This window comes from Plasmodium relictum, assembly GCF_900005765.1.
Source record: "Plasmodium relictum strain SGS1 genome assembly, contig: PRELSG_00_v1_376, whole genome shotgun sequence".
Lineage (NCBI taxonomy): Eukaryota > Apicomplexa > Aconoidasida > Haemosporida > Plasmodiidae > Plasmodium > Plasmodium relictum.
Window position 1 is genome coordinate 1 of NW_021628598.1, and position 13,887 is coordinate 13,887.

General features: G+C 17.5%; 1 protein-coding gene across 1 annotated transcript; it reads left to right on the forward strand.

The window, feature by feature from the left end:
- Positions 1-7,750: 7,750 nt before the first annotated feature.
- Positions 7,751-8,968, forward strand: PRELSG_0026600 (aspartate aminotransferase, putative; the record flags this gene model as incomplete). The annotated part of the gene is made up of 1 exon (XM_028675623.1): positions 7,751-8,968. The coding sequence occupies one exon, from the start codon at positions 7,751-7,753 to the stop codon at positions 8,966-8,968; it is 1,218 nt and encodes a 405-aa protein (XP_028531158.1).
- Between the last annotated feature and the right edge of the window lie 4,919 nt (positions 8,969-13,887).

Below are 13,887 nucleotides of genomic sequence, written 5' to 3' on the forward strand. Positions count from 1 at the left end.
TAAATTATGAATTAAATCAGTACTAAGTATGTTTTTCAGTTAAACCTCTTTATGCTATATATTTTTTTTTTTTTTTTTTTTTTAAATTACAAAGATGTATATATATATAAATAAACAAACAAAAAAAAATAACTTTATTTTTTTTTTTTTTTTTTTTTTATATATAAAGGACTAGCGTCAGTGCATGGCTAACTTGTACGTATACAACTAGCAACTAGCTTAGCATGCTACAAAAGGTTAATAATACCTTTTATTAACCAATTTTAGAGATGATACTATAATACAAAATTAAATGAAAAATTAAAATTCTAAAACATTATAAAATATATTTTCTTTTTTTTTCATCTCCTAACATGTTTTTAAATGTATCTTTTTTTCTTAATATCTGTAATTTTTTTAAAATGCGTATGTTTTTCATTACATATAAATTAATTATTATAAAAATAAAAAGAAAAGAAAGAAAACTTGAAAATATATTTTTTTTTAAGTATAAGATTTATATTTTTGAAAATTATTCATACTTAAAAAATATAATATTATGAATTACTTTAAAATGAAAAAGATAATACAAAGAATATGTTAAATATAGCAGATGTTGCATATGATTTTTTTTTTATAAACGATATTTATTTTTTTTTATTTTTTGTTACTATTATCTAAATAGATTAATTCCAATTTTAATTTATGCAGACTAATTATTTTATAATATAAAATATTATTAAAATGAAGTTATTAAAAAGAAAATATGCTTTAATAGATTCAAAAATTATTAAAAGATTTTTAATTTCTTAAGGAAAAAGAAAATTATTATTTTTGTATTTTGGATACGATAATCACATACTTTGTATTTGAGAAAATACTAAATTATATTAATTAATTATTTACGGTTTTGTATATAATATACAACTATTTTTCTAATAGTTACACTAATCTCTTCTTTTTAATTGAAGAAAAATAGGTTGCATAAAATGTATTAATTGAGGAATGAAAAAATAAAGAACTAATAATTTTGTAAAAATTATAGAAGTAATTTTATAAGAAAAAAAAGAGAAATTTAGATTTTTTAAAACTTTTTTTATTTTATTTATATGGTTTTATAGAATTTATATATTATTCTTTAATATAATTGTATATATAAATAAATTTATTTATTTAAATTATTTCTTTTTATTTAAATATTTATTGATTTATAAACATAGTAATCGAATAAGCAATAAAAAAATGAATAGATAACTTAAATTTGACTTTATATGTATCTAATCATTGAAATTTTCAGGTTCAAAAATTTTAATTTTTTTGGATAATAAATAGCTTTTATATATACATATCATTACATAAGTAATAAATTAATAAATATATTTGAAAAATATATTACTTGTTTTTATTACATGAAATTTATGAGAAATAAAAAAAATTTCGTTAATAAATCACATTTAGTTTTATTAAATTCTATGATAAAAATTATTTCATATATATTTTATGAATCATAATTTATTTTTTTATTATTTTCTTTAATTTCATTTTAATTTTTCGTAGGAAATATTCTAGAAAAATTTTAAATAAATTCTATATATATTAATTTTATTTTTTTTTTATTGAAATTTTTTTTGTTAATATTTACAACTAAAAAAAGTAAAAAATATACCCTGTTGATTTATACACAAAAAAAGTATAATTTATCATTATTTTAGTATATAAAATTTTTCATTTTAAATAAATATCACATACATAATATATTTCTATTTGTATACTTTTCTAAATTATTAAAAATGCATATAAGATTTTACACCTAATAATATTTTGAGAAAATAAAAATTGAGAATAAGTATTATCCACTAATTAATTATACATATCTTATTTATTAGTAAAATAACGTCTATATTTTTACATTTCTATGTATAACTTAGATAATATGAAAGCTTTTAATAATTAATCATCTCCTAAATGGAGAAAAATCCTGAAAAAATTTATAAAAATAATGATAAAATAAATATACAAATAATTAAAACAAAGAAAATTTTTAATTAACAACATTTCAAAGGTTATTTATGTAGTTAAAGATATGGCAATTTTATTAAATTTCTTTTAGTTCATATGTAAAATAATTTTAAAATGAAATTATGGCATTTTACATATGATAAAATTTTAAAATTAAAATTACTAATTTTTTTTTGAAGAAAACTTCAGTTAAATTTTATGGTTAATATTATTATAAAATTAAAAAAAAATTAAAAATGAGAATTATAATAAGACTTCAATAGAAAAATAGTATAGAAAATAAAGTATATTTTCAATAATTTTTTTTCTTAAACTTTCATAAAAGTTATTGAAAATTTTTAGTCCTATATTCTATTATTTAGACATACTATTCTGGTTATTAAAGACATATATTAGCCTGTCTTTACGATAATCCAGTATGCACAAACGACATTCCTTAAAATGAATAGCGAATAAGCGTTCAATATGAAACTCTCTATATTTGCATGAATTAAAACTCGTAGAATATGAACCACTTTGAATTAGAAAAAATTAAAATTCATACTAGCTAAGATACTCTAGATTTATGAGTCTCGTAAATGAGAATATGCATTTTTTTAATAAATGCATACTTATATCACTTATGCATGTTAATTTTTATTTTATTAAAATAATAATTTTAATTAAGATGCGTTATTGGTACTAATAATTATAGAAAATGGAATGTATCAAAAAAAAAAAAAAAATAGATAAACGCCCAAAAGGAAATATCAAAGTACCAAAAAATATAAAAATATAAATATTAATAGAGAAAATACTTTTATTAAAATTATTGTTCTTATATTTACATATGATACTTGTTATATGTTGTATAAGAACCATATGTAAAGTCTCACATATTTTTAAATAATCAAATACTTATTTAATATTAACTACAATTCCTAATAAAATGTGTAATAAACTCATTAAAATTAGTAGAAATTTCTTCGTATGCTTATTATTAGTTAGTTTATTCAGTACTTTATATAAGTCATTTAACAGGAAATTAATAGTGATGTAGTTATATTAAGATTACACATTCATTAAAAAGTATTTTTATAATAAATAAAACTAGTAGAGATTGTACTATATTTTAAATTATTAATTCAATCATCTAAAAAATCCTTGAAACACGGAATCAACATATTATCCTCTATTTGCTTCTTAATCTTTACTAATATGGGTATTAAATATATTTCATTTTTATACTTATTATATGGTGCATTTCTTTCAATGACCACAATTCTTTTTTCTCCATTTCCTTTGGAAAAACATAGTCAATATGTTTACTTAAATTTATATTTTCTTAGTACTTTTTTCATATTCTCATATTTCTAATTTTCACAGAATTTGCCTCCTAGGATATACCTCATAAAATATTAATCGTGAAGCTCCAATTATAATTACACCAAAGATAATAAAAAACTTTCTAAGAAAACTATAATTATTCCATTATAAAATAATAATTTCTGCTACTAAATTTTTAGTATTAAAAAAAAACTTTTTAAAAGATACTTCATATTTATCTTTCAACATAATTTAGTGTACTTTAACTATTTTAAAATAACCATTTCTATTTTAAAGAAAAAAAAAGATAAAATTAATTTATATAATAAGAAAAAAATAATAAAATGAGTTATAAAAAAAATATTTTTCAGAAGATATTTATGTAAATTTTGTTCATTTTAAAACTTTCTTAAGAAAGATTATACCAATATAATAGAAACATGGTAGTAATTTATTAATTTCTTATTCATTGACCTAGAGCATTGAAAAAAAAAATTAATAAAGAGAATATGAAGGTGATTTTATTAATTATTGTAAAAATATATTTATGCTATTAACACATAAACCTTATATATATATATTACATAATTGAGCAATTGTTGTTTCCAAGGATTTATTTACTTTAATAAAAATAAACCTTTGTTTTTATTAAAAATTTAAATCCTGGTTAAAGCTATTGATTATATGAAAGTTGTTTGATTAAATCAAAAAAAATAAACTTAAATTATAGTTGGTAACAGCCATTCAAAAATACTTAAAAATAAATAATAATAAATACAAAATCCTTTTTGTTTTTTTTCTTAAATTTTTAATTCATTTTTTTATCGTTTTAAAATTAGTTCAATTTGACAACAAACATTTCATTTCAAAAAACATTTCATCAAAAAAATAAATATAATTTTCCTTTTTTCTTTTTAAAATAAATAAAAATAAATTTAACAAAAATAGTATAACACAAAAAAAAAAACGATAAATTCTTTTTTTAAAAGAATGCATGGCTAACTCGCTATTTTTCGTATGAACTATCATATAAGGTTGATAATATATTTTATTAACTGAGTAGACAACTAAGATTATATATAATCTATTCAGAATAATGAGAAATGGATTTTATTAAATAATATCATTGAAAAAATAAAGTATAAATTTTTATAATATAAATATAATTAAATATTTATATTCTCACAAAATTTTATTTTTAAATAAATAATTATTCATTCATCTATTTTCTTTTTCCTTTTCTACCTTTTCTAAAAAAATAAAAATTCCTTTTTTTAATTTATATAGAAAAAAAAAATATAAAGAATACAGAAGAATTAATAAAATGATCATTTTTCTTTTTTAATTTTATTTGTTCCAGCAGTAATTTATATATATATAAAATAATTTTTAATTTTTTAATAAAATATTTTATTAAATTTTCTGGAAAGTATTAATTTAGCAAAATTTTTATTCACATGGTTTTCTCAAACAATTATAATAATACATAAAAAAATGATAATTAAAATTTTCATATTCTTTATCTATGTAGTTCCAATTAAAAAGTTATAGCAGAATATTCAATTAATAAATTTTTTATATTCATATATAGCTTTTTTTTAAAGCGTTTTACTTATGTATATGTTAAAATAAATTAAAATGGAAAATCATAAATGGTGGTTAACAAAAGATATCATTAAATTTTTATAAGACAATAGTTGTTAATATACAAATTATAGACCCATGCCTTGTATAGTTAAAAAAAAAAAAAAGGCAATTTTTTTTTTTTTGAAAATATAATAAAAGATATAATGGAAATGTTTTTGTAAAAATTTTGGTTCTCAAATAGAATTCATTTTTAAAAAAAAAAGTTTTAATTCTAAATCAAAAAGAAAAACAAAAGTTATTTTGTTTTTATAATATTTAATTTTTATTTATTTTCGAAATACTGTTAATAGCCATAATTTAAAATTTATTTGTTTAAATTAATTATTTTACATGATCAATAGTTTTAACAAGGATTTAAATTTCTAATAAAAATAAAAGTGTATTTTAGGTAAATAAATATCCTTAAAATAATTTCTCAGTTATGTATATGATATATATAAAATTTACATAGTGGTAGTATAAATATTTTTTACAATAAGTAAAATTAGGGGCGTCTTTATATTTCTCTTCATTAATTTGTTTGTTCAGTGCTCTAGAAAAGTCACTAAAAAGCAAATTAATAAAATAAATTTATAATATATATGAAAAGTTTTTAGAAAAAATATAGAATTATATCCTGCAAAAAAAAAAATATAGTTTTTTTTTTCTGAATTCATAATTATATTTATTGTTAATATAAAGAAGAAATCTTATAAAGTTGCAAGTGATATTGTCTTTTTTTAATTGGTAATAAAATTTGATAAAAAACTAACTTTTTAGATGAATAAAATAATTTTATGCATTCTAAAAAATATCTTATAATTTAATAAATAGTTTGTTTCTTTCAAAAATAATAAAAAATAAGTTAAAAAGGATGAAAAGAAAAATTTATAATAATTTTACAATATTATATAAATTATACTATAGAACTTTAAATAATTTTTTAGAAATTTATTTTAATTGTATTTTTTTTAACATTCAATTTTACATTTCCACACATTTATTTTATGTTTTTTAAATATTCATTTAAATAACTTTTATATATTCTATTCTTTCAAAATAAATTTTTTATAAAATTGTATATAAAATATTCGAAAATTTTCTTCATTTTAAAATATTATTTAAATAATTTTTTTTATTTTTTACAGATGAAGAATTTTCATGAAAATAATTAAATGAAAGCAAAATTTTATTTTTTCTTTTCTATATAAATATTATTTGATTAATGCAATAATATATTATAAAAAAATCGTTGAAAAAAAATTTTAGTTTTTCTATTTTTTTTCTAAATGTAATAAAAAAAAAATATTATATTTTATTTTTAAAGTATTTATATTTTTAATAAAATATTACTAAGATTCATTTATATAAAAATTAATTTAACATTGTAAAATTTACATTATTTCAGGTATGGTAAAGCTAAAAAAAAAAAAAAGTTTTTAATATCCGTAGTTACACCCATTAACAATAATAAAATTATTATTAAAATAAAATTCAAATTATATTTTATTAATTATAATAGTAAAAAAAAAATTTTTAAATAAATAATTCATTTAGCACATAAGTATCATTCATGGTGATAATGTGAGTTTCAAATTTTAATAAATTTCAAATATTATGAAGACAATAATAATTTTAATTTTATTTTATTAAAATTGTATTATTGTACTACAATGATGTAATAACAATGTTTATTTCGTTAAATAATATTAATGAAAAGAAAAATAAGATTAAAAAGAAATTTAAATAGAGAATATGCACTAATTTTACAGTAAGTGAATATTAATGCTATCATTATTATATTTTAATAATACAATAATATTTTTATTATATGGCAGTTATATTTTTGTAATAACAAGGTATATTGGAGTTATATTTGCATGCATAAATTATTTTATAAAAAAGTTAATATAAAAATTGGAATTATTACTAAAAGAAAAAAAAGCAAGCAAAAAAACAAGGAAAGGAAAAATTGTGTAAAATAATAGAATGACTAAAATATTATTAAGTACAATAAAAAAAATAAATTAAAAAATAAATAAATAACTATATATATATATGCATATGTACGAATTACACATTAAAGTAGTAACTATTTAACAATTGCTGATGATGATAAAAAAAATGAAGTATAAAACAAAATAAAAATATAATTATATTATATTAAAAAAAAAATAGTATTGGAATATTATTGTCAATATAACATGCAAAAATGAAATTACAGTTGAAATAATGAGCATAAAGATACTTTTATGTATAAATTATGTGATAATAATTAAAAAGGTAAATAAAAGTATATATTTAAGTGTAGATATATAATTAACAGTAAAATGTTCAAAAAAAATTTACTATTGGTGGGAAGAGAGAATGGAAAAGTAAACTAATTTTAATAGCATAGTCTTTCAAAATGATATTTTATTTAAATTTTTTTTATTTTGGTATTTTAATTTTCATATTTCACTATATGTAATATTTTCTAAAATGTAAATTCTATGTATCATGAGAAAATAAAATATTTTTACAGATTCATTTTTATATTTCACCTTATTTTTTTCCTTTTTTTGCAAAACTACATTTGAATAAAGTTAATACCTTTTTTAAGGTAAAAAAAATTGATTTTTTGTTATTTATTAAAAATGAAAATAAATAAATAGATAACAAAAAAATTTTAAATAAATATCTTTTTTTTTTTTTATTTTTACTATAATTTTTTTTTTTAAATGTGTGCCAACTTTAGTTTTGCCTTCTTAAGAATTATTATTATAATTATTATTTTTAGTAAAAATTAATTTCTTTTCATTGGGATAATTATAAAGAAAAAATGGATAAGGCGTTGTTAAATTTAAAATCTACCCGAGGTGACATTATTTTAGAAACTGCACTTGATTATATAAAAGATAAATCAAATAAAAAAGTAAATTTATCTTTTGGTGCAATTATGGCGGAAGATGGAAATTATTACTCATTTAAAAGTGTCAATGAAGCGGAGAAAATAGTTATAGAACAATATAAAGATAAACCATATATATTTACTAATGGAACAAAAGAATTTTCTATTTTAACGCAAGAGCTACTATTTGGAAAAAATTCAAAATATATGAAAGAAAAAAGGATATGTACTATTCAAACCATTGGAGGAGACGGTTCTATATTTTTAGCAATCAAATTTTTAAAGAGTTTAAATATTAAATGTATATATGTAACTAATTCTTATTATGTAACACATGTTACTATGATAAAAGCATGTGACTTAACTCCAAAATATTTAAATTTTTATGATAGCAATTTAGGGGATATAAATTACGATCTTTTTTTAAATGATTTAAAAAATATTGAAGATGGCTCATGCATTATTCTTCAAACTTTTGCTTGTAATCCATGTAGTATGAATATTAAAGAAGAATATTTTGAAGAGATTATTGATATTTTTTTAAAAAAAAAACACATAGTTGTTTTTGATGTTGCTTATTTATGTTTTGGGAATTCTAGCTTAGAGAAAGATGTATTATTAATTAGAAAATTTGAAGAAAATGGAATTGCTTTTATTGTATCTCAAACCTTTTCGAAATGTATGGCTATCTATGGTAGTCGTGCTGGTGCATTACATATTATTTGTGAAAATAAGTCTCAAAGACAATCAGTTGCTAATAAGTTATGTAGTATTGCTGAAGCAAGCTACGGTACCCCATCTGTTCATGTTAATAGAGTTATATGTGAAATTTTAAGAAATGAAAAATTGAAATCCTCTTGGATAAAAGATTTATGTGAATTGTCAGAACATATTAATAATAAACGCATTTTATTTCTCGAAAAGCTAGAATTTCATCAAAAAAAGTATAATTTAAATTACGAATGGAATAAATATAAAAAACAGAGAGGTATATTTGTTTATATTCCACTTATTGGTAAAATTTTTGAAAAGTTAAGATTTTATCATATCTATATAATACATAGCGGAAGAATAAATGTTTCGGGAATTACTAAAGATAATGTTGATTATATAGCTGACATTATTTGTCTATGTTTAAGTGAATTATAGGAAAAAAATAAATAAATAAATATAATTATAGTATGAGTTTTTTTTTTTTTTTCAAAACTTTTTTTTATTTCGTCTTGAATTTGCGATTTATTCATTTTTTTTAAGTTTAATACTGTGAATTAAGAATATCTTTTAACTAAAATAAAGATAATATTAATACTAATACTAATTTTACATTGATATATTAGATGTAAAGTTAGCAAATTTTCTTTTTTTATATTTTTTAATTAATATGTATTTTAAGTAAGAATTTATTGAAGTAAATATTTTTCCCTTTTTATTGCTAAATTTTGAATTTATATACTAATTCTTTATAAAGTTATAGAAAAAAAAAAATTACACATACTTACTATCATAAAACTACTTTAAGGCTTTTGATTCATAACCTGCCTATTTAATTCCTTTTCATAAAAATTATTTAAATATGATACATTGCATTATATAAAAAAGAAAAATATATATATATATATAAATATATATTTTTTTAAATACTTTAAAACAATAATTAATTTATAAAAAAATTAACTTTTACGTTCATGAACAATGTTTAGCAATAGCTGCGCTTACTAAAAAAATGAAAAAAAATAAAATAATATAAAATTTATAAGTTTTCACAAACTTCATCACTTAATTCATAAAAAAGCATGATTAATTTATAGAAATTTAAAATTTATTTTTCTAAAAGAAAAATTAGTTTTTCTTAAGAAAAAATATTCTTTAAAGTTGAGTAAACGTTAAAAATTGTACATAAATAACAAAATAAAAATACGAAAGAATTTCGAGTATTTTAACTTTTTTCTTTTTGAAAAATAAAAAAATTATCTTTCAAAAAAAATTTTAGTTAGATGGTAGACAAATTAGAAAAAATAAAAAAAGATTAAATTAAATTAAATTAAATTAGATAAAATAATATGATAAAATGCAATGAAACAAAAGAGTAATGTTATTAATTCTTTTTTCTTCATTTTTTATATCTTTTTAAAATTTATATTATTAATTATAAAAAAAAATTTATGAAGTTTAATATAAGTTACAAGAAAATTATATTGATTTTATCTATTTTTCTAAGTGAAACTTTCATAATTAAAACAAAGAATATTAAAAAACGTGTTCACTCGTTTTTTGATTATTAAAAATAACTATTCATGTTCTTATAAAATTTTGATGTAATTTTTTTTTTTTTTTTACAAATACATTTATTTCATAAAATATTGATTAAATGTGAAATTCATAAGAATAAATCATTTATATAGACATATAAATAAATATATTTTAATTATTAATTCACAATTTAAAATGATAATTATAATATTAATACTTACATTTAGTAAATAAAAATATTAATATTTTTAAATACCTTAATTTTTAATATAACGTAAAGAAAGGCTTATTTTGTATATTATCAAAGATTTTTATTTGAAGATTTATGTTTTAATAAAAATAAGTATATATGTTTTATTAAGTTATATAAACATGTATCTTATAAAATAATTATTAAGAATAATAAAAATATTGAATTAACATTCTTATTTAAAGGATTATAACTGTTATAATAAATAAAATATTTATTTCATAACATAAAAAGCTATTATATTAAACTTATCATTAGCAAAAACATTGTTGTAATGACCAAAACCAATATAGATTATTCTACATACTTTTTATTAATTTGTTTGTTTAATACTCTACAGAAATCTTTGAACAGACAACTAATAAATCAGTATATTCGATATATATGTATGCTAAATTCATAAATTTCTCCAGTTTAGAAAGTTTTATTCCGTATGAAGGAACTTATCTAAAAAATTTAATATTCATTTTGACTAAATAATTCTATATTTTATGAAGAAAATGAAAACTTTTACTTTATAAGAAAAAAAAACCTTACATATATTTTGTTAAAATCATTTGGATTTAAGTAAATAATTCACAAATATATTGCAATGATAATCTAATAAAAATATATTTTATATATATATACTCAAAAAAAAAATACATATTAATTAAATAACACAAATACATTTATTAATGCAATTTAAATTTTTTTTTGCAAAAATAATTAAAATTTGCTAATAAGTTTAGTAAAAATAGCTTATTTACATATTTTAACTGTAAATACGTTGTTACTATAAATGAATATTTTAAATATAAATAATTTACTACATTTAAATTTTTTCATTTTTTATATTATTAGATAGTATATTTATAATTACCAATAAATGAAAATATAGTAAAAAACTAATATTAATACATACTATATTATTAGCTAATATAGAAATTAACCTTCTTTTATGTTCTTATTATAATAATAAAAGAAATAAATATTTACGTATGTATGATGTGTAGTATTTATATGCGTTTAGTAACTATATATATAATATAGTATTAGTAGTAATAAGAAATAAAATACTTATTTTTATATTTTCTTTTAGGTATAGATATATATATTTTTTTTTTTGATATTTCTAAATGTGTAATCATGAATTTAGTGATAAATTATTTTTATTCTGGTGCATAAAACCAATTATAAATTCTTTTTAAATATGTAATTTTGGTTCGAATATATAAGAATATGATAATTACAAAGTTCTAGAATTGCTTAGATGCAAAAGAATAATCTCTCTAAAAAAAATAATAATTTTTAATAAATATTTTTTATTATTATATATATTTTTTTTATATCTTATATTAGCAATATAATTTTTTTAAAGTAAAAAATTTATTTAAACATATGTATTTTAATCAAGAAAAATAGATTTCCTGCTTATATATAATTTTATTTAAGATATATGAAATATTTATATTTTCTTCATTATATATAAATAATATGTGAAAAATTAAAATATGGAAATGAAAAATTTTTATTCTAGATGTTATATTTATATTTTCATAAAATGTATATTATGCATTATATTAGTACTCCAATCTTTAAGTTTACTTATTTTTTTTATTTAAAAAATTTTTAATCAATTTAAGTTTTTCATAGTATCATAAATGTATTAACTATTTTATAGTTAATAAAACTAGTTGCTAACCTTTTAAAATACGAAGTTACAATGATTCTTCACTAAATATGATATTTTAAATCTGGAGAATTTATCCAAGAGCACACGAACCAAATAGCTAAAATGTTCAAAAAAAAAAAAAAATTGTATGTTTGTATTTTATTAACTGGGTGTTCGTTTATTCGCCTTACTGTAGTATCTAACATATACACTACAAATAAGCACATAGAAAATTGTTCTTATTTTATTAATTATTTAAAACACATACCTTATTTATTATCTAGCCTATTATTCATTTCCTACTTGAACTAATTTATACACTATTATTATTGTACCCATATCATACATTTTTATTATATACCTAATAAAACTAATAACAAAAATAGTTCAAAAAAAAATTTTTTTTTTTTTTAATTGTTTTTTTCTAATAAAAAAAGAAAAAAATTCCCTTACAATTATATATTTACTTCATTCTCCTTTTATGTAGTGCATTAATAAAAAAAAATTTGTACAATATACATAGTGTATACATTTTAATGAGTATATTTATTAACTTCGCATACTTTAACATGAACAAATAAAATTCAATTTATTTTTAACTCCTTGATGAGATCTTCAATAGGTGAATAATATTATTTTTAATAATCGTTCTGATCTTTATTAAAAAAAAAAAAAAATAACACATTAAAAATATATATATAAATATATATATTTTTTAATATAAAATATGTTCCCTATAATAAACTCTTTTCCTAATACAAATATAATGATATACATAATAATATTTATTCCGTGTTATTATTAACTATAATGAGGATATTTTATTTAAAAAAAATAAATTATAAAATCATAAAAATAAATTTCAAACATAAATTTACGTAAAATTTCATTTTACAATATGTAACAAAATTAATTTCTTTTTATTATATTATTTAGTATATAAGTTCATTCATTAATAATTCCTTTCAATCCACTTTTATAAATATTACCGTAAGAAAAATGTTCAGAGACTATATATTTTTTTTTCTGCATGCTATTTTATTAATAGTATTGTTCAAAATACAACATTTATCTTATATATCAATAAACTTATTTCAACAAACAACATAACTCTATTATATTTTTAACTCATCATCTGATAACTCATAGGTCTCCTTAATCTACACTATACCTATGCCATTATATTACGAATTCTAAATATTACATTATAACCTTTTTAACCCTTTTTTATCCCTATTTCATAAACTCATATTTATAAATTTTTCCAATTATTATTTATTATTAATTTTTTTTTAACATTGATTTTTTAAAACTGTTCAAAATATGTTATATTTAAAGTTTATCACTTTAAACATATTCTTTTTTTAAATTAAAAAAAACACTTTACCACTAGGGATAAGCCTCAACAGATCGTAAAACAAAGTTTACTTTCATGTTTACAGCACCCTGAGGCAAAAAAGTCGTCTACAATTAGTGAAATTCTTTTTTGTTGTTAAATTACGATTAGGTTCCCTAAAAATTAGGAAACTACATAGGATTATTTATGCATTTGTAAAAAAATACATATATAATTTCTCTTTTACATTAACTATAAAAGTTTAACAAAAAAGAACGAAATAATATTGTCTAATCAGCATGGGTTCTGACTTAAGAGGCGTTCAGTCATTATCCAACAGACTTAGCTTCGCAACACTGGTTTGTCAACCAATTGCTGTACCAATTGTCTGAACCAACTAATCCTCTCGTACCAAGTTGGATTACTGTCACAATACTATATATATATAAATTATTATATCATATAATTCATCAGTAGGGTAAAACTAACCTGTCTCACGACGGTCTAAACCCAGCTCACGTTCCCTATTAGCGGGTGAACAATCCGACACTTTGAGACTTCTGCGTCCCAATGATAGG